Source organism: Balaenoptera ricei, chromosome 4, assembly GCF_028023285.1.
Source record: "Balaenoptera ricei isolate mBalRic1 chromosome 4, mBalRic1.hap2, whole genome shotgun sequence".
NCBI lineage: Eukaryota > Metazoa > Chordata > Mammalia > Artiodactyla > Balaenopteridae > Balaenoptera > Balaenoptera ricei.
The window spans coordinates 14,771,314-14,798,059 of record NC_082642.1 but is presented as its reverse complement, the minus strand read 5'-3'; the positions used below and the strand labels follow the sequence as shown (position 1 = coordinate 14,798,059).

At 34.5% G+C, this 26,746-nt stretch overlaps 1 protein-coding gene across 4 annotated transcripts in view; it reads left to right on the top strand.

Annotated features, from left to right (window-relative positions):
• The window catches only part of U2SURP (U2 snRNP associated SURP domain containing), a 55,234-nt gene extending 28,738 nt beyond the window's left edge, over positions 1-26,496 (top strand). For 2 of the 4 annotated variants that reach the window (XM_059920160.1, XM_059920159.1), the window contains exons 14-28: positions 1,381-1,485; positions 2,570-2,636; positions 2,715-2,878; positions 4,213-4,375; positions 4,792-4,871; positions 5,810-5,897; positions 6,913-7,035; positions 8,145-8,301; positions 9,156-9,251; positions 9,962-10,028; positions 14,129-14,288; positions 17,260-17,370; positions 19,734-19,852; positions 21,098-21,274; positions 22,432-26,495. In XM_059920160.1, the coding sequence (XP_059776143.1) occupies positions 1,381-1,485; positions 2,570-2,636; positions 2,715-2,878; positions 4,213-4,375; positions 4,792-4,871; positions 5,810-5,897; positions 6,913-7,035; positions 8,145-8,301; positions 9,156-9,251; positions 9,962-10,028; positions 14,129-14,288; positions 17,260-17,370; positions 19,734-19,852; positions 21,098-21,274; positions 22,432-22,570 (1,816 nt within the window). In that variant the 3' untranslated portion in view covers positions 22,571-26,495. Of the gene's footprint in view, positions 1-1,380; positions 1,486-2,569; positions 2,637-2,714; positions 2,879-4,212; positions 4,376-4,791; positions 4,872-5,809; positions 5,898-6,912; positions 7,036-8,144; positions 8,302-9,155; positions 9,252-9,961; positions 10,029-14,128; positions 14,289-17,259; positions 17,371-19,733; positions 19,853-21,097; positions 21,275-22,431 lie in introns of all 4 variants that reach the window. The other 2 variants (XM_059920162.1, XM_059920161.1) reach the window with 2 other exon arrangements.
• The last annotated feature ends 250 nt before the right edge of the window (positions 26,497-26,746 follow it).

Here is a 26,746-nt window from a genome sequence, read left to right as displayed (position 1 = left end):
GTTGAATTAATAATTTTAATATATAGTTTTCCCTCTGTTAAAGATTTATTAAACCTTCATATTTTTCTTTGACCTCTATTAGGTCAAAAAAATTCATTTTTTCACTATAGAGATTTTAGTGTCCACTTAAGTAGGTTTGTTTGAAAACTGAAAAAATAATTATAGTCAGCATGAGATAAATTATTTTACTGTTCATGTACTCTGAAGCAGGGCTTTATAGAGCAAAAAAAAGGTCTTATTCTATAACTATATATTTATTTATATTCTAGCAGTTACATGAACTTAATTTGAGCTGGGAATGCTAAAGGTGTAATTTAGTGTGTGCCTTGTACCAAGAGCCAATATCCTTTTGCTTTTCCCATTTGTTATTTGCCAACTCTACATGGTGGAGACTGGTGAAATGAGAAATCAGAAGTAGCTATCATAAGCTGAATCATTTTTGCCTGACACTGTAATCAATGTCTAAAATTGTGTTTGGAGCCTAATAAGGTATCAGATTTTAAAAATACTTTATAAGCCCAGTCAACAAAATGACGACTAAAAAGTTACATATGTTTATTTTTGGCTTAAATATTGGGAAGTAATTGTTATGAAAAATGGGAAGGGCATATCACCATGTCCCTTATTTTGGAATATTTTGGAAACAGGACTCCATTCGTTTAAGGCTTTGGCAATATAATTGCTTTATTGATTCAGAACACACAGGCAGAATTATACATGTCATGAGCTATGTGAACTAGTTTGAAGTGTGGTCCAAAGGGATGTTGCCTCATTGAAGGTCAGATTCAATAAAAACTCCATCTGCTATATGTGCACCAGAAAAGCACAGGAGTTGGATGGATTTTTTAAATTATTAAATCAGACCTTAAACTTGTTAATAGTTGTGCATTTTTATAAATTATAGTCATGTATATAACATTTCAGTATCACTATAAAAGTGCTTGGTTTAGGAATGTTTTAAAACTGAGATAGTGTGTAAGTTTTTAGATGGTTATGATAACATGTAAGCTTTAAGTTTCTGATTTTATATATTTGCAGCTTTCCAGTTAGTTGTGATTCATAATTTAATGTTTTGCATTTGGAAAGTAAAATTAAGTGGTATTTAGAAATTGAAATCTTTATTACTGTGAAGCTGTGTTGTGGTTTCCCACCCTCCCTTCCCTTCCCTTCCCTTCCCCTCCCACTCCCTTATCCCCATTGCCCCCCTCCCTCTTAATGCACAAGGTATTAACATATGCTCCAGGTTACTTTCTTGGTATAAAATTCTGTATTAGTCAGCAGAATAATCTTTTTCTGCACAATTATAGTAACTTAGGTCAAGTGTAGTTTTATTTAGTGGTAGGTCTGAATCCATTTTCTTTAACTGTGTTGTTGTTGTAGGAATTTGCTCGCCCTGATACATCGAATGATAGAGTTTGTTGTACGTGAAGGGCCAATGTTTGAAGCTATGATTATGAACAGAGAGATCAACAATCCTATGTTCAGGTGTGCATTTTTTTTATTGTGGTAATAACATTTACATGTAACATACAACTTACCATTTATATATGTACAGTTCAGTGGCATTAAGTACATTCATGTTGTTGTGCAACCATCACCATAACTTTTCACATTTTCCATAACTGAAACTCTGTACCCCTTAAACAATAACTCCCCATTCCTTTGGTCCCTCAGCCCCTGGCAACCACCATTCTACTTTCTGTGAATTTGATTACCCTAGGTACCTCATCTAAGTGGAGTCATACCTTATTTGTGCTTTTGAGACTGGCTTATTTCACTTAGCATAATGTCTTCAAGGTTCATCCTTGGTGTAGCATGTGTCAGAATTTCCTTACCTTTTAAGGCTGAATAATATTCCATTGCATGTATATATCACATTTTGTTTATCCTCAGATGTGCATTTTAAAAAATACTTTAAAATTATTTTTTGGAATTAAAAATACTCAAAGAAAAAAGTCCTAAAAGTATGAGGTTATTTTCGTAATGGGGTGAGAAGGCAGTTTTAATAATTAGACTAGAATGTGCCTGGGTCAATTTTCCAGTGATTTCCATGGTTTGATTAATTAAATAGCTTTGTTTTTAGCATTCTCTAGGAGGAAAATATTTTTCATTGTGTTTTTCAATGAAAGAGTCTTTCATAAGCAAAATACGGTAGAATAAATGAGGTTTATAAGAAACTACTTATCTTCTAAATAGTTATATGTAACACTTCATTTGCAATTTACTTAAGTCATTTAAAAACCACTGCTTTTGAAGTTATATCTTGGGAAGACCTCTCCATTGCCAGACACAGTACCCGACACATAGTGTTCAATAAAACTGATTGTAAGACTCAGCAAGATGCATACATACCTTCTGAGTATTAGTGTCAGTCACAAAGGCGGTCTGGGGTTGGGGTGAGGAAAGGGATAGATGGCAGTGGGTGAGGATTTCTCTTCAGGGATCTTTGCTTTGGGTTTTATTTAGAAGTAAATAGGCAAATAATATTTCTCATTTGTTCATATTTACTTGAAGATAGTTCTCCATTAAAGAATCCAATGTTTAATTTTTTTTTTTGTTTTTGTTTTAGATTCTTATTTGAAAACCAGACACCAGCCCATGTTTACTATAGGTGGAAGCTTTATTCTATTCTGCAGGCAAGTATAATCAACTACTTTGTTATTTTGACTCTGAGGTATTAGATCTTTCTAATAACATTCTGGACACTTAACTAGGGAGATTCTCCAACTAAGTGGCGGACAGAAGATTTTCGTATGTTCAAAAATGGATCTTTTTGGAGGCCACCACCGTTAAATCCATATCTGCATGGGATGTCAGAAGAGCAGGAAACAGAAGCTTTTGTAGAGGAGCCTAGTAAAAAGGGAGCACTTAAGGAAGAGTAAGATTTTTACCTTTCTTGTTTTATATTCAGAAAAGTTGCTTTAATGGTCACTTTAATTAATGGTCTTAATACGATGTGTTAACCCTAAAATAAAATGGTTTTTAAAATTTGTGATTGTTTAAAATAGTAACATCTCTTAACGTATGCATTGTAGTTTTAAAAATCTTGGCAAGTATTATAAGTGTGTGTCCTACTCAACTTGACCTCTTCCTACTGATAAAAATTATTGATGATCTCTTAAGTGATGGTACTCCAGCAGTGGAATACTTTATATTCTTATAGAAATTATTTCATGGCCCTTAGAACTCTTGCCTCTTTGAATGCAACGTAAAGAGGTAAAGTTATTTTATGGCTTAGTGAAGTCAAATGGGTGACTGCAAAGCTGCTCCATGAAGTGCCGTGTGCGGCCACCATGGAGACATGTTATTACTAGTGCTCAGTCAGCACTGCTTCAGGGCAGTTAGCCTGGTTTAAGAAGCAGAAACAAATTTAACTATTGAAATGTTTAGAGGAAATTCTGTATACCTGAAGGGGAAAAAAAAAGGCCAAAATAATTTTTAGCTTATAGGATTATATACTTCACTGTCAATAAATCTTAGTGCTAGTTGCATTGATGCATTGTTTGTGAGAGCATTGCTGATAGAGAACTATAGCATTTGAGAGTATATTTGCTTCTGAAGATGTATGTTCATCATTACTTTTGCCCAGGGATCTGCATACTCAGCCCATAGGCTAAATCTGGCTACCTCCTGTTTTTGTAAATAAAATTTTATTTGAACACGGCCATACCCATCCCTTTGCATGTAGTCTGTGGTTGCTTTGGTGTTATAGCAGCAAAGCTGAGTAACTGTGACAGAGACTGTATGACTTTCAAAGCCTAAAATATTCACTCTGTGATCCTTTACAGAAAAAGTTTGTCAGCCCTTGCTTTATAGCCTGTCCTAATCCTATGCAGAAGTGCTAAAGTAACAGACTTCCTTCAAAGGAGAGTGAAGGCCATGAAGGTTCTTCTTCAGTGTAATAGGATAATAGGAGTGGGACATTTGCGAAGACTCTTGAAAAAATGCCTATAATTTAAAATTTACTTAATTTGTAAACTAAAAGTCACTAAAATAATTTATTAGTTCCCGGGATAGTTTTCTTCCCCATATAAATTCTTTAAAAAAAATGTAACATATTTGGAATACGTAACACAAATCAGACTTAACACAACTTAGTCTTCAGAATTTTATCTGAGTGGGTTTTAAAGAAATTAACGTGCGAGCAGAAACTATAATGGCATTTGAAATTTGTATTTATAAATACTTATAAGTTAAAAAATTCGTATTCAGACAGAGGGACAAATTAGAAGAAATTCTGCGGGGGTTAACTCCGAGGAAAAATGATATTGGAGATGCAATGGTTTTCTGTCTTAATAATGCTGAAGCTGCTGAAGAAATAGTGGATTGCATTACCGAGTCATTGTCCATCTTAAAGACACCCCTTCCCAAAAAGGTATGGGAATAATTTCTCCTAATGGAACATTTAGTTAAGTAAAGGAGAGGTAATAGTTGGCTTCTGTTTGAATTGAAATTGGTTTCCTTTTTGAATGAAGAAGTTGACTGAAGAAATCTTTCTGGTGCAGTTTCATTTTCCTTCTGCCTGGGAAACTTATGTTAGTTATTAACACACAGATTATCAACAGATTGAAATGTAAATGAGTTACAACTTTTGTCCCTGCCAAAGTCATGGTTGTGGTGATACTGAATTTCTTAAAACTCTTCTCATTAGTTAGGATTATTAAATTATGGCTAAACATTGGCCTTATGCTGTTGATTCAAAAAATTTCAATACGGAAATTTTTTTAGATACGTTTTTTGCTGTTGGTTTTTTATTTTTAATCCATTTTATGCTGTCTTTTGGTATTCTAGATTGCCAGATTATATTTGGTTTCTGATGTTTTGTACAACTCTTCAGCCAAAGTTGCCAATGCTTCCTATTATAGAAAATTGTAAGTATAGTGATGTAAGTTGATATGCCTGAACTAAAATATTTAAGGGTAAGGAGCTCAGAAAAGAGGATAGTTTTGTTAATTAATACCCTCAATAATAAGAAATAATTTGAATTTCTTCATAGTTTGTTGAATATTCTAAAAATCGGATTGTATTCATTGAAGTAAACCACTTTAAGCTAAATTATTATAATCTTTTGAAAGTTTTTCTATCAGTTTCTTGATTAGCTTGATAAAAGAACAAATAGGAAGAGTTAAAAAATCACTTTATTCCTATTGTGTATTTAGCCACTTGTGTAATAAATAAGCTGAAACACTAGAAATAGTGGCCAACAAAGGAAGAAAACAAAGGAGCATTAACTATTTACAGAATCAGTGTTCTCTGATCATCATTGTATTGGTTGTGGTTCATTGTTAATGTTTTCCTAGGCAATAGGAAATTTTGTTGCTGTATATTAATATATAACTCCTCCTCAGTTCCCCACAGTTCCTTTTTGGTGTTTACTTTATGAATTAGGGAAGCTTTTCTTTAGGAACTGGCTCTGAAGGGAAATTTGGAGGTTTGGGCCCTAATCTTAGCTCTGCTATTCCTTCTTTTGCCTTGGACAGGTCACTTACCTTTTCTATTTCCTGTTTTATAAAACAAAGTGGTTGGACTAGATGGCTCAAGGTATCCTAGATGTAAGAGTTCCTTGTTAATTAAGGGAACTAGTTCTTAAGGCTCTTCGTGCGATTTTGCAGAAGAAAAATTCAGAATAATAGGAGTTAAAGTTATAGTTTTAGATTTTAAACACCTAATTCTTATTTTTAAAGATTTACTTGATTAATTTATTTATAAAATTAAAAGTCCAGAGTGGTTTTCATTGGCCTAGCATGTTGAAGTAGATAAGGATTTTTAAACACGTTCTGTTGTAAAAAACATATTATTTGAATTTCAGTTTTGAAACAAAGTTGTGTCAGATATTTTCAGACCTCAATGCTACCTATCGTACAATTCAAGGCCATTTACAGTCTGAAAACTTTAAGGTACGTTTATTGTTTGGGTGTTTTTGCCCTAGTGTTTTAAATGGGAAGTGGGCACCGGAAGCACATTGGAGGGCTAAAAAAGTATGTTAAGTAAGTGTAAGACATAACTTAGATGTTTCAGAAATTACTGTTTTAAAATTTACTGCCATTTTACCTTCAGTATCAAAAAAAGTCTGAAATTTAAAAATATGTCTACTGTTTTGTTGGGTGTCTGTTTTAGTTTTAAGGATTTTATTTAAACATTTTAAATACTGGTCTTTTCACAGAAAACACTGAGAAGATCACTTGTTTTATAGTGGTATATATTATTTGGCTGGATTAGGAATATAGTTATTCATGTTGAAAGTATATTCAGTTATTAATTTTTTATTAACGCTCAAGCTGTAGACCAGTGTTAAGAAAAGCCAAACAGAATACCTTACTTATAGTTGAAAAAATAGATACACTTTCATGGGAAGAATACACATTAAGGAAATTTTTAGCTTGGGAAGATGCCCAATGACCCCCCATTTACGGGATTCAGACAAACAACTCCATTAAAATTTTTTTTGACCTTAAATTTTGACCATAAGACAGAGATTATAGAAAAGTTTAAGGAGGGGACAGAGAGAAGTGTTAGCCAGAATCAGGAAGTACTTCATCGGACCATAAAGGAATTCAGATCAAAATGTGGGCTAACTTGATATCCAGCTTTCATAAGTTTCTAAGCTAGTGTTTCCCAGAATGTGGCCTCATGTGTACCACCAGTGGTATGGGACCTTGATCTTAGGTGACTGAGAGCAAACAGTTACTGTTTCTTTTTTATATTACATTTATTCTTAGTTTCTTTCCTCTTTTAATGGGGAGGTAATATTCATTTAAAAAAAATATTGTAATGATGAATAGTTATTTCCCTTAAACTTTAAAAAGAATATCGTTTTAAAGGAAAATTTAGCAAATTGTGATGGTCATTATCATGAGATGACGTTGGATAGTTACTGCCCTAAATAATAATTCATTGTCTTTTTCCTGTTAGCAACGGGTAATGACCTGCTTTAGAGCATGGGAAGATTGGGCAATTTATCCAGAACCATTTTTGATCAAACTACAAAATATTTTCTTAGGACTTGTAAATATTATTGAAGAAAAGGAGACAGAGGTAGGTATTCAGTGTATTTGTCCGATTATCTTAAAATTTATTTCTGGAATGCTGTGGGGGTATGATATGTTACAGATGTGAGTAACATTTCTTTGTGGAAAATGCCTACTGTTTACCACTGAACAGTGGATTTTTGTTGCTGGCATTGCTGGAGCCCAGGACTTGAAATTGTTGCTGGCATTGCTGGAGCCCAGGACTTGAAATTATATGTAATAGGAATTCTCTGTTTTGTGTCCTTATGTGAAAATTGGTGACTTTTTAAATTTGATGACATGAAAGGATTTATAGTATATTAGTAGAAAAAAAGCAAGTAATAGAGCAATGTATATAGCATGATTTCATTTTGTTAAACTAAAGATAGCTGTGTAAGTAAACATGTACCTGAAAAGATGCACCACAGTGGTAGCAGATTGTATTCATCACCATTCTGGTTTTTTTTTTTTTTTTTAACCTCCTCAATAGTTCTTAAATCCATCATCTTCATTTCTACCATCCTAATCCAGCTATCATACTTTCACTTTCACTGCTCCAACCACATGGTCCTTGTTTCAGTTTCTTAAGTATGTTTCCTCCTACCATAGACCTTTGTACATGTTCTTTCCTCTTTCTGGAACATCTCTTCTGTATCTGAGACACTTCAGATCTCAGTTTGAGCATAAATTCATTGAGCCTTCTCAGACCTCTTTAGGTGGAACCTACTTATTACACATTCTAATAATACAGTGCACCTCTTTGTTATAGCAGTCATCGTATATTGTTGTGATTATCTGATTGCCTGGCTCCTTCTCTGCCCCCCGTCCCCCCCTACCCCCGAATTGTACTAAGCTCTACGACGGGAGGGACTAGGGGACCAAGGCTCGTTTTTGCTCATCATTGTATCCTCAGTGCCTCACATGGTACCTGGCATAATTAAGTACTTGGTAACTATTTGATAAATATTGCACAGATGAATGCGTCTTTGTCAGCTGGATGATAAAAATATATTCTTATTATATCCTCACATTGTACCTGGGCATGTTAGTTGGTTTATACTGGATTGCAAGTTAATCTTTTAGCAATATGACTTTAGCAAGCAAAAGAAAATGTTACAGTAGTATGTGTTTTTATAGGATGTACCAGATGACCTTGATGGTGCCCCCATTGAGGAAGAGCTTGATGGTGCACCTCTAGAAGATGTGGATGGAATTCCTATTGATGCTACTCCCATTGATGACCTTGATGGAGTCCCTATTAAGAGCCTTGATGATGATCTTGATGGAGTGCCTTGTAAGTTCAAACTTCAAACTCAGTAAATCTAGCTAATAAGTTTGATTCCAAGCCTCTTTAATTTCCACACATGCTGATATGGAAAAAGGTTATAATTTCTCAGTAAGGTTGTCAGTCATTAACTTTTTTCTGTCTTTTAGTTCTGACTTTTCAGAATTGAACTACCCAGTAATACATTTGTGCCAAGAAAAAGGTTTCCTTTCTGGTCACGTTTATTTGTTGGGACAGTCAGCCTCTTAAAATGTTAGCAGGTTTTTCCTGTCTTAATTGTTAGGAAACTATAGGCAAAATCTTGTGTTCAATTGTATGCATAATCCCAGGTGCTTGGTTTTATCAGTTCTATTTTTATTATTAGTTTTCCTAACTTATAGATTAAGTTTTCCTAGTTGCTTGGAATCATTTTTGGAAATAAGTATACATAATCTTTAGTACATTTGGATTATATGTTAAAATATTGAATAATATATGAATTCTGCAGTTTGAACAATAATTAGATAAAGGTACTAAAGTTTCTTTTACTTTCTCAGCTTCTCCATTTGCTTGCAGTGACCCACCTCTATGTTCTGGGTATATGTGTGTGTGTGTGTATATATATCTATCTATATATATATATATATACACACACACACATATATATGCATATATATGTATATAAATTATATTTATACTTATATTTAAAAATTGGACCTGAGGTGCAGAGAGTTGGATTAGTCATAATCCTTGTTCTTGACACTAGCATTATTAGTCCACGTGTGACCTTATTTAATTTTACTTTTTAATAATAAGTGAATATTCATGAGCTCTTTAAGTCATCCTCTAGTAGTCGGAGTTAATGGCTCATCTTTCTTCAACAGTGGATGCGACTGAAGACGCAAAGAAGAATGAGCCTATATTTAAGGTTGCCCCGTCAAAATGGGAGGCTGTAGATGAATCTGAATTGGAAGCACAGGGTAAGCAAAAATACAATAAATACGAAGCTTTAAAAAATTGAGTACTTAAAATTTTACCAAATCATTGTTGTGTGTGTGTACGTGTACATTTTCCTTTTGTATTTTATAACATGTTTCAACCTTAAGACCCAGTGTGGTCATATTTTATGTCTAGTGGCTAAGTTTTCATTGTGGTTGCTGTTTAAATTATCTTAGATCCTTCAGTTTGGATGCTTCAAGAGTAATCAGAGAAATCACTAAAAACCTTTTAGGTTAAGCCATTTCAGTAGAAAATGTAGATGGAAAGCTGTACCTATTTGGAAATTAGAGGTCAGTTTCAGAAAAACCAAAGCTTTGTCTCTCTTATAATGCTTGACTTCTTAGATGCAGTTTAGACCTACCTTTCATACTTGCTTGGACATGTACCCTAGAGCTTATAATCTATAATTGTTAATTTAGTATTTGTAGGTTCTAATGAAATAAATCTTACCATCTAGCATAGAAATAAGGATGACAACATTATTTGTCACCTCATGAATTTGAATAAAATTATAGTGTAGGTGTGAGGAAAGAAATACATTTAGTACATAGAAATGGCTATTCAAAGAAAAGATAAATGTAGATAACTTCTGTAATATAAACTTTCAGTTCTAAAGCTGGGCTTCTACTGTGCTGCTGCAAAAATGCTGATTTACCTTATGGAATTACATCCTTTTTTTCCTTCCATTCAGCTGTAACAACTTCTAAATGGGAGTTATTTGACCAGCATGAAGAATCAGAAGAAGAAGAAAATCAAAAGTAAGAATCTAAGTTTCGAATATACTCAGTTTCTTATTGCATATGCACTCCCTTTTTCATTAAGAGGTATGCTTGAAATAATAGTGACGAGGAAAACTTAACTCTTAAAAAAACTTGTTTTAAGAGGATCATTTTTAGTTCTTCATTGTTTTTCCAGTGAATAAAGAGCTTTTGCTTTCTGGTTTTGACGCATCTGGTTTCACTTTGCTTTTGAGTTTGTTTTCCTATGCTAGGTTATACATTCTTACTTTGTAGTTACTAAATGGTCAACTGCATTTATTTTAAGTCTTTGTCATCAAGTATTGTTTTGGCTCCACAAAAAGTGTTTTTGAAAATGTGAATGGGAAGGTTATGCTCCTTTTTGGGAGGGATTGTGCATTGCTAAGAAAAATAATGCATTATGACCATTATGACCGTTACGTTATTTAAATATTAACACCTCAGAAGAACTAAGAATAACTAAAAGAAAAAAACCATTTTACCTTTATCGTATGGAGAAATTATAGTTTTCAATTTTGCTCTTTGGTAATTACCCCCGGTTGATTTTGAGTTTAACACTGAATGTGATTATAGGAATTCCTGCTCCCAAATTCTCCTGCAAGTTTATGCTGGTAGTTTTTTTTTTTTTTAAGATACCACTTGACACCTTTAAAAATCATTGCAAAGAAAGTTAATTTTTTTTAGTAGGGAAAGAGATGGCATCAAAGCAGAGGTTTCTGGGTTTTTGTTTTTTTTTTTAAATCTTCTTTTATTGTTTTCGTATGGAAGAGTGCACAAAAGGAAAAGTCCCTTTGTGTCCCAGCACAATTTGAGCATTTGTATGGATTCAATAAATGGGTGTTAGCATTTAGATTTAAGGCAATACGATTGATCAGCATTTGTGGAAACACCGTTTGATATGATGAAGAAAACTTGGCAATGGTGATGTCTTTCCAGGAACAGTGTGATCAGAACAAGTCAGCAATGATTATGACAACATGTTTACAAAATATAGATGTGGTTCGCTGATGGAAGTACCTCTCTGAGGCTGTTTAGGAGTACAGGAATTGGGAACAGTCCAGTTTGTTTTCATTTTATGTCTGCAGTCCCATCATTAGTAACATCTCTCACCATTGTAGAATCACTGCTTTTTAAAATGAGTATGTGTATTCATAAAATAATTATTTAATTTAAGGGAAAGAAGGGTAGAAAAGCCATTGCAGAACTCAAATATTGTTCAAGCTGTTTTGTTTCTAAAGGTGCTAATTTTTTTGCATTGAATTTGATATTTATGTTAATGTTTGAAATGTGAAAGCATCTTTGTGTTGATGGTAATTGTACATTCATACAGTGAAGCATGGATCACTGAAAGTATAATTTATATTTTTGATGTTTCCTAGGAGCTCCAAGTAAGTCATGATAACATGAAAATAACTTTTTGAAAGTACAAAGCAGGGAAAAATACTTTTTCACATGCTACTGCTTTCTGGTCCTTGAAATTTTCTTGCGCCTCACTGCTGCTCTCTAGTGGCTGAATCCAAAATGCCTTTTTACCAAGGAGCTGCTTTTTTTGGGGGTGGTGGTGCTGAGTTGGATCTTCGTTGCTACGCGCAGGCTTTCTCTAGTTGCGGTGAGCGGGCTTCTCATTGCAGTGGCTTCTCTTGTGGAGCACGGGCTCTAGGCACGTGGGCTTCAGTAGCTGTGGCTCGCGGGCTCTAGAGCACAGGCTCGGTAGTTGTGGCGCACGGGCTTAGTTGCTCCGCGGCATGTGGGATCTTCCCGGACCAGGGCTCAAACCCGTGTCCCCTGCATTGGCAGGCGGATTCCCAACCACTGCGCCACCAGGGAAGCCCTGGAGCTGCTTTTTGACACTAGTAATTATTGTCTTTGTGGCAGAAAGGTGATTAAAAATATATATATAGCACTACTAATGCTTTGGAGAAAAGTTCCAATAGTAATTTAATTTGTTGGTAGTGAATTCTGTATGGGTTTAGAGTCTTGAATTTCCAGTTCTTTAAAAGAAGAGCAAGATGAGGCCGTGGTGAGATCTGAACCTAGAGCTGGTAACTAAGAGCTAAAGTCAAAGCCAGTTAGAACAGATCACTCAGGCCTTACAAAGTTTAAATAGCAGCTGTAAAGTATGTATGTATTTTAAATTCTCAAATTGTGTAGTTCATTTTAAAAGTCTTAAATAATATGATTAGTGTTTAGTGCCTAGCCACCTATATTCTTTCTCTGTGTGTACAAAAACATGCATATCTATTTAAAGCATAAATTATGTAATATTGTACATATTATTCTGTGACCCACGTTTTTCACTCAAGTATCATGGGTTTTGTTATTCCATGTCAGTCCATATGTTTATCTGCTGTGTATTCTGCAAACATTCAGTTAAGTGTACAAGGAAGTTTATCAAGGAATATTTCAAATTGCAAAAAAATGTTTTTGAAAAAATTGTAAATAACAGGCTGGAATTTTTTAAGTAATCTCCATTGCATAGATAACACAGTTTCATTAACTATGTTGCATCTTTATTGATTAACTCTTTCCAGAATAATCCTTCAGTAAATAATCTGTATTTACACACACACACACACACACTTTAACCACTAAAAGCATCTGAGACCCTTGTAAAACTATTTTGCATCATAAAACAGGAAATTCTCATCTTTTAAAAAATTAGCTAAGAACTGCATTTAGGAAGTTTCTGACAAATTAATGAGAAATATTAAGTAAAAGTTTATTTCTGAAAAGAATATGTTTTTTAATCGTTGGTTTTGACTTTTTCCCTCTTTTTTTCGTCACCTAAGTATTGCATTGAGTTGTGCCTATATGTGCTACTAATAATTTGTGGGGCTCTGAGAGTATAAAGTGTGAAAAGTATTTTATTGGTATTCTAGAAAGGACCTTTAGATGAGAAATAAAAAAGCTAGTAGCATAGTCCTCTCTTTATTTTTATCTACCTTGCTTAAATTTTTCTCATTCAGTGTGTGACTCTAAAATAATTAAAATTTTATTTGGAAAGAATTTGGTTATAATTGTTTTTATATTATTATGAATAGTTTTAAATATATACTAAAAGAACTCCTCTTATTCATGGTAGAGTGTAGTACCCAAATACCAATATATAAAGGCTTATCAGGTTCAAATATTAAGGGAAAATGGCATATATTCTAGGCTGTGCCAGTAATGTTCATATCACAATATTGTTTATGAGGAATTTTGTTTGTATATACATAAACATTTTGAGTTTGTACATGGAAGACTTGTTTTGCCCAGATCCAACATTTACACTCACAAGGCCCAGTCCCAGAGCATACGACTTTTTTTTTTTTTTAAAGTCCCATCATTCTTTGTGCTTCAAGAACATTGAAGAACATTTGTTAATCCTATCCTGGCAATGATGCGCAGCTTGTCATAGTTGCTTCCCTGTCTGTTTCCACTCGATTGCTTCTGGAAGGACAGGAGAATTTTTCTTCGTTGTATCCTTAGCTATGGTAGTCACTTAGTTTATCATTTTCTTTTTATCTGACATAGAACCAATACAACTTTCATAATCAACTATGACATGAATACTAATGTGTGCTAAAATTTAAAATTAATACACTGTTTTATTCTTAGGGTTATGTGTTAATTAGATAAGGTCTTTTACTTGCTGCATAGAAACTCTGTGACTCAAACTTATGTATTTTCTAGCTTACAGGCTCTGCTGAAGGAAGGGTAAACATTTGGCTTTTTAAACATTGACCATCATGAAATCACTCTGAACTATGAAGTATGCAGAAATCACTGATTGATTATTCATTTCATTTAACTGTTGAAAGGAAAGTTTGTGGCAGAATGAAAAGCACAGAAATAACATTAACATAAGCAGAATTTTTAGAAGTGTGATTATGTTGAAGCTCAGATTTTTTCTATGGAGGAAACATAAGAGTTTTATAAAATTGTTATTTGATCAGATATTTAGTAAAAAATGTTTTAGTGATGAATTGTCCTCTTATGTTTTGTTAACATTATTTAAGCTCTAAGGCAGTGAAAAAATCAAAAAGCTGTACTGTAAAATGTAATTTTTTTCCTTGCTGTCGTGACATACAATGTATTCTGCTTATTTATTTCCAAAGTCAAGAAGAAGAAAGTGAAGATGAAGAAGATACTCAAAGTTCCAAATCTGAAGAACATCATTTGTACTCTAATCCAATCAAAGAAGAAATGACTGAGTCCAAGTTCTCTAAGTACTCTGAAATGAGTGAGGAAAAACGAGCTAAACTCCGTGAAATTGAGGTTAGTATTGCATTGAAGTTTAAACCACACAACATTGGCCTTCTTTCACTTTTCCCACCAAACTGTGCTTCCTCTTAGCATCATACCTTGGTCCATACTGTTCCCTCTCTGTCTGGAAACCTTCATACCAGCTGTCTTCCTTCAGGTCTCTTAGTTCAAGCATCTCTTCTGTCTTTCTGTTACGATTTTACATGTGTTGTGGTATGTGTATTTTTATTTTTTTCTTGCTTGCTTGTTTAGTGTGTTCCCCACTAGGCTGTGATTTCTGCAAGGCTAAGGGACCATGTCTGTTCAACAGAATATGTTCAACATCATATCTCCAGTGCCTGGCACATAGGAGACCCTCTGCAGATATTGATGTAATGAATAGATTATATCTCACATTATGAAATCCATCACATTTTGAGCATAAGTAGTATGTAACAAAAAAAGTGAGATATTTTCTGACATGTTCAAGTTATGTATACATGGTACTATAGTAGGCTCATTTTCAGTGTCTGCACGAGTGATGGGGAGAGAGTAGACGTTGATTGGGGCTTAACAATAAGAAGGGGAATAACTTAAGTGGGAATCCAAACTCTCAAGACTTCTCTCTCTCCATTCCCTTTTCTATTATAATGCCTTTTTAAAATTACCAAAGGTATTCAGACACGTCAGTGAGGGGAGGGTTCTGTAATGGGAGACTTCCTTATTTCTTGCCCCAAGGTGGTGGAACATTCCCAGTAAATATTAGCAATTGTGTAGCAGTCAGTCCAGAATCTCAAAAGTGTACATGAGAGTGAATTTTAATACTTTGTCCATTCATTTAACAGTATTTTATATGCCTACTGGTTGTCAGTGCTGTTCCTCTTACTAACTTATAATACCTACCATCTTAATTTCCACTTCTCCACTTACTCACTGTTGGGCTGGTACAAGTTCTTGCCCACCTCTTTCTCGATATCACCAAGCCAGAAAGTTAATAGAGAAAACGTTTTGTTTCAACCTTACACAGAATCAGTATGATGTCAATTTTAAGTAGAGAGGAGGGATTTTCAGAGTTAGTAAGTTGATTCATTTTTCCTGAGGTATATTCATATACATTCTTTATAAAATTGTAGGGGAATAAGATGTTGTGTTATCAGTGAATGTGCTCACCCGTGGACCTTTTTCAAGCTGCACTCTCCCAGTCTTACTGAACTCTGCCTTACTGACCTGATGGATCTGTTGGAGTAGAAACAAAGATTGAGTTCAATAAAAAATGTATTTTCTTGATAATTGAATTACCCTCTTATAAATGCCAAAACAGACTGTTTCTAAATGTTCTGTTTTCTTACTGACTTGAAAGAAAACCGTATGATACAACTTTTTTGTTAATTTGGATGGTTCTACACTGTATATGTATATACTGATATGTGCTATACATGCATACACAGAGGTGCACATACCAGCACACCTTATATATATACATATATATACATTATATACATATATATATATATATACACATTTCCCTACATATACATTATATATATATACATATATATGTGTATATATATATACATTTCCCTACTTTATATGTTCTTTGAGAATCTGGCCTCTTTGTTAGATACTCAGTGATTGTTCATCCTGCTCTCATAGTGGCTACCCTATCGCAATTTACTTACCCTTTTGGGATTTGAACGTGAGCCAAATCCTGATTTTAAAATGTAGATCTTGGCTTTGTTATAGAATTATCTATTCTTCTTCCTTATTTACTCTGAGATTTAGTCGCCTGGAGTAAAGGTCCGCAACTGGTGGCAAATTTGAACTAGAACTCAGGGCTCATGAGCTTTATTCATGCACGCTCTCTTCTCTGCCCCTAAATTCAAATGTCAGTTTCTGAATTGAGAATTCAGTGAATACCTTTTTATTGGAGAACCCTTAAATAAAGAATTAAGTTCTAATTAGTTTTATTATATACTATAGTATATATAGTATGTATAATGTATATTTATAGTGTAGTTTTTCTTTCTAAAAGCTCTTTTCTTCCCCACATGTGTCGTAATAAAGACGTCTATAGCTGAATCTTTTTTTACCATGGAATTAATAAAAACCAAAGGATTTGTGTTATAAAATATTGACATTCTCTGCAAAGCACTTAGAAAACATGCAGCCATAAATTACAGTGTTTACTGGAAGCAAGTTCTTAATCTTTCAGATTCTGCTTAGAGCAGTGCCTAGGCTGGCGTTTTCTTTTCTCATTCTGCTGTTGTCTCCGTTTCTATCATAAGCGTTGGAGGAGTGGAACACTAGGTGGGGAGCCAGGTGAAGGGGTCTTCTTTGTTGTTGAAGTAGAAAGATCCCTTTTCTGCCCTCATCCCTGAGGAAAGAGTGAATAGTTGAGGGGAACGGTGATATACTCGGCACTGTCCCAGGGCAGCCAGGGGATAGATGGCTAACAAGCCAGTCCATGGGCTACTCTCTTTTGAGTTGGGACCCTTTGTGACCTGTTTTCTGGGTGCCCTGGACTTGTGCTTATGCCTGGGTTAGGCCACATCAGCAGGAACTGTAGCTAGGGATTTTATAATAATCTTCAAAAGGTGCTCTAGGAATGCCTTTCTTTCACCAAAGTAACATTCAGGTCTGTTGTTTGACTCTGGGATGCTTAACTCTTAAACTGATTTACCACAAATTAGAACAGTCATTTTTGTCAAGTCATCTCGTGTGGCTCTGCAGAGAGCACGTGGGCCAGAGTCTGATTACTTGAATTCTGCATAGTTGGGCTTGTCTGACAAGTGGCCTTCCGATTAGAGAGTTACACATTGATGTTATATTTTGACTGAGTCCTTAATCAGTTACTGTATGTTTTTATGTTTTATGTTGCTATACTTATGCTTTTCGTTTTTATACACTTGTTTCAAAGAAGAGAGTGTTTTTTAAAGGAGCAAAAGCACTGCTTGAGAAGCTATAGTGATAAAAAGATTTATTTTAAATATGTGTTATTTCACAGCTCAAAGTTATGAAGTTTCAAGATGAATTAGAATCTGGAAAAAGACCTAAAAAACCAGGCCAGAGCTTTCAGGAACAAGTAGAACACTACAGAGATAAACTTCTTCAACGAGTAAGGAATAAGTATATGCAGTAATATGCATTTTCCAGAGTTATTTGTTTGACTGCCTACAATATTGATATATTGGGATATTTAAGGAAAAGAATATTTCAAATTATATCCTTTGTCTAAATGCTGAATATTGGTAGCTAACTAGGGACATTTGAAACTTGACGTTTTACAGTTATTTCAGCGTGGAAAGCAGTCTTAGGGCAACAGCACACTGTTTTATTCCTGATACTACCTGTGGAGCATGAAATCCTGCTAAGAACATGCTTTCAGAACTGGAAGATCCTATAGAAAGATTCACATTTGTGACAGTGAGACACCAACAACCCTGAGAAGTAGCACAGAGTCAGAGATGCAGTTAGGGTTTGGGAATTCATTTAGGACTCCTTTTCCATTGTGTCCAAGGAGGGACAGCAAGTGGCAGAACATCTCATCTGTGAGTTCTAAGCTTTTGAGGGACCTCATATTCTCATACATAAAAAAGTGTGTAGGGATATACAGAGAATTTTAGAACAAGGAGGCCTACATGATAATTGTTGAAAGAACCTAGGAATTTTATTGGGAGTGCTATTAATTTTTACCTCTATCTTGACTGTCATTACAAATAAAAGATTATAGAGAGAAATAGAAACACCTAGAAGGGAGCTTAAAATCATGCAAACCTATTGATGGTGACGGGAGCACAACAGGATGGTAAAGCAGCTTGTCGCTGTGCAGCACTGTGGGCTCCCGGCGCCGCTGTCTGCTGTGCGCTCCCAGGCGCGCCACTGAAACCTGCTTTTACTCTGCGGGACTGGGTTGATAAGTCCCAGTTTTGCAGGATTGTGAATTAGATAATAGCTGCGTTACTCTTTATTATTGAATTAAAGTGTTGAAAACATCTTGAGTGTTTTAACTGTAGTCTGATTCCTATGACAGTATCGATCAGGAAAATGTATCCTACAGATCACCAGAGGAAGTCAGTCTCCTCAGCATCACTTTTTAAATTTGTGCTCAGTGTGTAGTATTTGGAAAAAAGATAAATGAGTTGTTTTTTTTTTAAAAAAAGATGTTATGTATCTGAACCCCATGAGTCCCTTTGGAGATGGTGGTAGATGTTTGATCTGCACGGAAGACTACACCTTGAGATGCCCACTGGGTCTAATGTAGTAATACATGTATTACCATTTTAGTCTCCTTGCATTCCATGGTTGTAATTGGAGGGAAGAATGTATTTTTTGAAGGTGTATACTAGGGGTCAGCAGACTAGGGCCATCACCTCATTTTTGTAAATAAACTTATTAAAACACAGCCATACCCCTTCACTTATTATCTGCGTATTATCTACTGTGGGTTTTGGACTAAAGTGGTAGAGTAGACCGGTTGTGGCCCACAAAGAAAATATTCACCACCTGGCCCTTATGGAAAACATGTGCCAGCATCTCGTGTAGGCTTTTTATCAGATATCAGTTAGCTTTCTTGATGCATACAAATCATAGAGAAATTTAATTCCTGTTAGTGGAGAGCTGAGTTGGCTTTGTGGGTTCATTGTCTATAGCCACTCCTTTAATTATCAATAGAAATCATAATTTCAAGTGAGAAGTGGCAGTTGTAGCAGTTGGGGATAAGCAAATAAGTTATTTTTTGGTTTATATAATTATATAGTCATGTAGTCAGTTTGTACTTTTATAAATTAGGATTTAAAATTTCCAATATGATTGGTACTTATTTCTCACTAATAGTATTATCTGATGGCCGATTATTGTGAATAGCTCTTTCTCCTTTTCAACATATTACTTTGTAAGGGCTTTCCTTTGATTAAATCAACTTGCTGTACCATTAGAATCACTATTGACAATTTTATTGCAGTCTGAGTTGGAAAGGTCATTGTACTGTTAGCTTTTTCCAATTTTTTTTAAAGTGGAGGGACAGCACTCTATAGGTAGTGGCTAAGAGAGCCCTGGCTCTAGAGCTTTGGCTCAAATCCTGACTTCACCATCCCGTATGACCACAGGCATGGTACGTAGCCTTTCTGAGTCTCATTTTTCATCTCTAGAATGAGGATAATGCTATTCCTAGGCATGTTTTGAAGAATTACATGAAATGGTATATGGAAAATTGTTTATTAATTGCTTGGCCTGTGGTAGGCACTCAGAAAATGTTTAGCTGCTGTCACTGGCATCACTATTATTATTCAGTATAAGTAGAAGAGTAGAAGAAATGACTGGTTTTCTGGAAGAGTAGGTATTTAAAAAAAATAGCTATACCTTCAATAGTAATTTAAAAAATAGTTAACTAGAAGAGGCAATATTGTTTCATAAATGAGATTAACCAGGTTGGTGTTTTTAATGGCTAAATACTTTCTCTTTTAAAAAAAAAAAACACAGGAGAAAGAGAAAGAATTAGAAAGAGAACGAGAAAGAGATAAGAAGGATAAAGAAAAATTGGAATCTCGATCCAAAGACAAGAAGGAAAAAGATGAGTGTACTCCAACAAGGAAAGAAAGGTATAACATTTCTCATTTAATGCCTATACTGGTTTCCGGATTTGGAATCATGTTTCATTTTGTAATATTTTCATCACTGGTGCCAACAAACTGGAAAAGTATTTTTGTGTGTGTGGTAAACATGTTTGGCTTCTGCCTGCAGGAGGCAGAATTAGCTGAGAAATGGGGCAGTCAGTTGGCACTTGGCTTAGTTATCTGGGACATCATCCCTTTACATGGTTCGTATGGTACCTTAGCCTTAGTTCAGTGCAAGAATTCAGTTACTGTATTAGGTATCAAACCTAAGGCTTAAATAACTAAACAGCCTGCTAGATCTTACCTGTTGCCTCCAATATAAGCTTTTCTTCTGTGCTGAGGCTGATATCTGTAAACTTGAGTCTCCTGGTCCTGTTTGTAAAGGGAGTTTGTGTACATAGGCCATAGGGACTTGGTCCTCACTTTAAGTCTTTATTCTAATCAAAATCATTTCTCTTTTAGTTTTTATTTCTTACTTTCACAGTTCCTAAATCTCTGATTAGTAGAGAAAATTACTTCAGTTAACAGAATTGAGGTTTTCCTTATAAAAACCAAGCAAATGCCAAGAAAAAAAATTTGGCTCAGTCACTCTACATATAGTTACAAGTAACAGTTATACTAATTGGTTAAGTAGTAAATCTGTCACTTTTTTGTTTTTTTATTATTATCTTGATATAATTTCAGATTTATAGAAAAGTTGCAAGAATAGTATAAAGAATTCCCAGATATCCTTCACCCACATTCCCCCAATGTTAAAATATTTCTCCTTTTGCTTTATTTTCTTCTTCCTCTTCCTTTCCCCCCTCATCCCCAATCATTTAAGAGTAGTGTGCCTACATGATGCCCCGTTTTTATACTTAACTACTATAAAAGTTTCAAGATCAAACAACAACAAAAAAGTTTCAAGAGCAGGAAATTAACATTTTAAAAAACACTATTGTCTAATCAGAGACCTTGATGAAATTTGGTCCATTGTTCCAACAATCTTTCTTAGAGCAGGAGAAAATCTAATTTAGTTGAATTCAGTTTTTGTCTAGATCAACCTATCTTTAAGACTTATTTGTTCTTAGTATAAAAGGCTTTGAATGTTGTTGGAAAATAACATTAATAAGGTTAGTGAAAATAAAGATAGTGTAAGCTGGTAGGAATTAAAAGCTAATTTAGTAGAAGGAAAATGAATACCTGATCCTTTGCTCACTTATGGAATGTTTTGGGGGCTTTGTTCCATAGGAAAAGGCGACACAGTACGTCCCCTAGCCCATCTCGCAGTAGCAGTGGTAGACGAGTGAAATCCCCATCACCAAAATCGGAGCGATCAGAGCGTTCAGAAAGATCTCATAAAGAGAGCTCACGGTCCAGGTCATCTCACAAAGATTCTCCTAGAGATGTTAGCAAAAAGGCCAAAAGGTAAACGCAAGTCATTTTTTTGTAATACTTGAAATGCCAGTTTCCTTGTCATTCCACCAGCTTTTGAAAATAATTTGGTTGGCAGCCATTTTTTAAAGGATTTTAGAAAACCAAACAGATATACTTTCATTTTAGAATCTTCCTTCCCATCTCCCCACCCCAGCCTTGTCATGACTAAAGCACAAGAAAGCTTCCAACAAGTAAAGACCAGCCAAGAATTTTAAACATCAGTTTCCTGTGGAGTAGGGATAGCTGCTTTCCTTTCCTTTCTGTTCTTTAGCTTCTATAGAATATTCTTTGATTTTTGTCAAGGCTGAAAGAAAAATACATTCTCCCTCCCCACCCAACAGTAATCTTATTAGCAAGTTCTTGGGTAGAGGCTTATGGACATAGATACCATTTCTTCAGTGTTTAATTTAGTGTGTTACATACTTTTCTCCTCCTAGTTCCAGAAAGGTGGTTCAGAAATGTTTTATTTATCTAGTGTTTTATAGAAGAATTTTTCTGAGAGCTAAAACTGCTTTTTATCCTAAAACGTTTTTATTGTAACCATTTTTAGTAAAATCTTTATACAACAGATAAGTTTCTTTTTCTAAATGGTGCTTGTGCATATATTTATATACATGTTCATGAAAATTATATATATGTATATATAATTATTTGTTTTGGTAATTTTCATGAATAGCACTTACAGAGTTATGCTGTCTTAAATGATTCCCTCAAATGATATTGCAGTAGTTGGTTCTTTTCCCTTCAAGAAGATAGGCTGCAAAGCTGCTGCATTTAAAAGTTTGTGAATGATCTTGGATGCCATTTTGAACTTTGGCTTATATAATCTGGGGAGCTTGTTAAAATGCAAATTCCCAGTCCCTACCTCTTGAGATTTTGATTCAGTAGAGCAGTGGTAAGGCTCAGGAGTCTGTCTTTCTAAGCATGCATACCACCAATGATCACTGATGCGGTGCATAGGAAGTACAAAATCTGTGTGTGTGTGTGCATGCACACGGTAGGCAAAGTATAAACTTGGAAAGTTTACAGCCTTTTTTATTTCAATGACTTTCATTGTGCTCTCTTAAAGATCACTTTAGATAATTTAAGGATAGTCTGTTTTGATCACATGAGTACTTTGGTTAAATTGTTTTTGTTTGTTTCCTCAGATCTCCATCTGGTTCAAGGACACCTAAAAGGTCTAGGCGATCACGGTCTAGATCCCCTAAAAAATCAGGGAAGAAATCCAGATCCCAGTCCCGATCTCCACACAGGTCTCATAAAAAGTCAAAGAAAAACAAACACTGACATAAATTTTTAAGATGCTGTCACTTATTGGAAATGCGATTTTGTTTTGTGCCTGAATGGTCTGTTTTTTTAAAAAAAACAAAAAAACAAAAAAATCTAATGAAAGAGCATTCCTGGGGTTTTTCTTTGTTTGTGAATGCATGTGTAAACTCATAAGTAACTGCATCTGTAGACCTGTCGTTGTTTTATATTGTATAAATACTTTCATTGTGGCTGTTTCTCAAGGTGAAATTTTTATTGTGCTAATGAATTTCATCAAAAATGTGTATAATGGATCTGCTGGCAGTAGTAATATTTTGTTTTAGGATGTTGTGACTTAGCAAAAAATAATACAGATGTCTTCCCCCCTTTTGTAGCTTTGACAATTTGAATTAGATTTCAAATAAAATCTGAACAGAAAACTATAACGTTGTTTTTTTGCCCTATCGATGACATCAAGTCCCTTAAAGTCCTACTTAAGTGAGTTTAGCTCTTCTGCTGTGTTTCTTATACCTAATGCACTTTACAAGCTCCATTGTTCAGGTAGCTAAAGTTTTATATTTACTAAGATGACTGTCAAAATTTAGGGACCTGAGACTCATATTTGGTAGGTTTGCCAACCAGTTTCTTTGGTAAGGTTCCCTTAAGTAATACTGATACCCAGAGATCAAAAGACTAGGCAAATGTGGTGTAGTCTTTTGTTAATGCAATGCCTGGTTAAAATATTTTTTTCTTTTTCCCAAGAAGCAATATGGTTTCAATACACTTAACCTGTGTCCTGAGCAACTACTTATTTTCAGGGAAAAATTAAATTTCCATCTTTCGATTTCATCTTCTGTCATTAGAAACGTTTACTTAAAAGAAGTTTTCTAATAATAGTTGGCCGTAGAATTTTTTTTTGAAGGTTACCCTTTTACAGCCCTCTGTAGGCTGTCTTTCAAACACTGTTATCAGAATATTTCTACAAGGTTCAGTTTAAAGCACCTTTGTTGGTTTTTTGGGGTTTGTTTTTAAAGAATTTAGTTTTAGGTTTAGCTTTAAGTAAAATTTAAAAGTAAAATAATTTTCAGGAAACTTAACATCCAATGGTTTGTAAATTAAAGGTGCAAAAGGTTGATTTAAACCATTTGCAGAGTTGGAATCTGTAATACAGTGGTAATAAATTGCAGTATGAGGAAGAAATAAGAAAACTTGTGTAATGTTGAATATAATATTGCTATAATGTAATAAAGGGTTATGTAGACTTGAACTGACACTACTACTATTTGTGAATCTTGCTTTCAGTTTTTCACTTAGGCACTTTATACAATGGTTTGATGTTTTTTTCCCCCTCTTAATAGAGTAGAAAACTGTTCTAATAATGGATTGTTTTGAGTTAGCTTGTTTTTTAAAAATATCTTTTCAAGTTGTTTTACTTAGTCTTGCCTAGTCACAAAATAAAAAAGCTGTACTCATGATTCGAGGAGTAGGCATATCAGCTGAGCAGTGAGGCATGTTATTGCCAAACTGGGCAGATCTACAATAGCTGTAGAAAGAAGCCAATCAGATTATTTTACTTAGTGGTTCTTATCAACATGCAATATTGCTTGAAAGTTATTCCTTTATCATTCACTCTTTTGTTTGTCCGTATTGTTAGGGTGTTAATTACTAAATGTTGCTCAGAATAATTAAACATGAACATTTGGTGCTGGTTTTTAAAAACCTACAAATATAGCCATTTTTAAAGAGCATGTTTTTCTCCCCTGTTCATTGCCTGGGAGAGTGGAATTTTATATAATTACCTTTTTTGCAGAAATAACAGTGTTGAGTTGCTGGTGATTGCGGGCACTCTGTCATTCATTGGTATCTAGTATAGGCTTAGAAATTAGTCAGGAAATGATTTTGCCAGTCAAGTTGCAAGGAGTGCTTCTTTTTCTCTCTTTAAAAAAATATCCTGGAGAAGCAGGAGTGTGTAGAAATTGTTAGGTCAGTTTCAGGTGCTTATATTTAGTATTTTTTCTACTGCAGTGGGACTTAGCAGTTCTTTTAATCTGCATCCAGATATAACGAGCATCGTTTATCTATCTTAGAGTGGGTGAGACTGGCTTCCTTTTGGGTAATGGGTGGGGATTGTGTAGGCTTGGTAGAATATGTATTCTGTGAAGTTTGCTAATGTTCGTATTAGATTGTATTGGATTTTTTTTCCCCTGGAATTGCAAATGGTATTGTTAGATAGGTTATTTCCAACTTAAAGAGAAAATATCCAGAGTAAGTGTGTTTAATTCTCCATGGATTCTTAACGGTCAGAAATTGGTGAATTGTAAGGGAGGAGATATTCTGTACCATATTTTTATAATAGTATGTTATTCCTGTTTCCTGTCTAAAGAACACTTAATTAGATAGCAAGACTTCTACAGGGTGACTAAAATGTTTATAGGTGTGGCCATCCAGTTTATAGGAAACACCCTGTTTCAGCTCTGTGATAGATGGTTATCCTCTACCACAGGTACATGTAGGAGGAAATCCTGTTGGCTACTCTTTTTATAAAGGACGTGGCTTAAACCCTTCACTCTCTAACATGCACAGGGATTCCTTACCAGGTTAATACCACTTAATCTCTCATTCTTTAGCAGGTGAGAGAAAGTAAATCATGTTTGTGAATCTTTTCTTTGACTTTGTATTTCCTTATTACTGTTAATAAGCTTATGGATACTTCTGGACTGCAACATGTTGAGAAGTTAGAGACTAAAGAACTAAAACCAAAAGCCCTGACCCAAAACATCACTTTTATTTGGCTCAGAGTGTTCTTGGCATTTCTGCTAAAGTTTGCAGAAATTACTATACACTGACCTAGTTTTTCTTTATTGCAGACCATTCCTGAGACTTTTATCTCAATTAAAGAATCTTAGAGGGAGGAAATACTTGCTTATGACTTTTGCATTTTTTCCCACAAACTTTAATATTCTTGAGCACTTGAAAATATTTTAAAGAAATTCTAATCGTGAGCCAATATAGTTTATTAGAAATATTCTGCACATATTTGCCTCCATTGTGGTATAAGTTCTGAAAAATTACATGGCCATGATAATAGTATATGATTATTAAAAATGAGGTAAAATAAGTATTGTCAAAGTGACTTAACCTGTTCTGATGACCACAACAGTGTGATTTCTTTAGCAGAAAAAGCTGTTTTTAAAAATAAATAGTACCACTTTTGTAAGAAAATAAGAGCTTCTTTTTGCTTTGTTGTTTTCCTCTTCTATTATATATTAATGGAAAAGCTACAGAAAATTCAGTGCAGGTACTAATGAAGACACTAGTATAAGTTTAAAGGAACATGTGACTGTAAAAACTCATGAAGTGCTTGGTTTCTTCATATTTCACATGCATGTTTTAGAGTAGATTTTAGGGAGTATTTAACTCATTTTCCTTTTGGCATTTTTCTTTATTTTGTTATCAACTTCCCCGGACTTAGATGATACACAAATACAGATCCCAGGGGATGTGTTGTGATGCTGGACGAAAAGGTGGGAATGCGCTGCTGTCCAGAGTGAGCCATGTTCCAGTGTTGAAAATTCAATGCCTCAGTGTTTTTTCAGTACCACCTCATGGAGCGTCAGTGTACACGGATTATATGTATAATGGGTTATTTGTATAGTTTTGTAGATCTGTAGATAAATGCCCTCATTCATTTTTATATGTAATTGTGCTTGGAGTATTTTTGTGTTTTATTCTTTGACTTCAACAGGGTCTTGTACATTATATCTTCGGTGATTTGAAATATCAGGAAAGACAAATTTTCAGAAATGAGAATAATACAGTTGAAATCAGCTTAGCTGAAATATTCTATAGCAAGACAATTTCTTTTGGGTGAACTGATTCCATAATTTAGTTACTCTTGATGTAAGGATTCAGTTTATTGTGGAGTTGCTTTCCAGACTGTCACTTTATAGTTTTTCTACATAAAGATTATATAGTTGCAAACAAAGGTTGTGGAATTTCCTTTTTGTTGTTGTTTTTTGACTTTTAATTACTTTAATAAAATACGTTGTTTTCATAGCAAACTTTAGACTGTTCATGTAATTTTCTCCATACAGTTTTTCTAATGTGTCTAGTTTTCAGCAGTGTTATCCCAAGTGAAATAAGTGATGTGTCATATTTATCATTTATAGCTAAAATGTTACTACATTTTACATGTTTAAACCATAATAAAATATT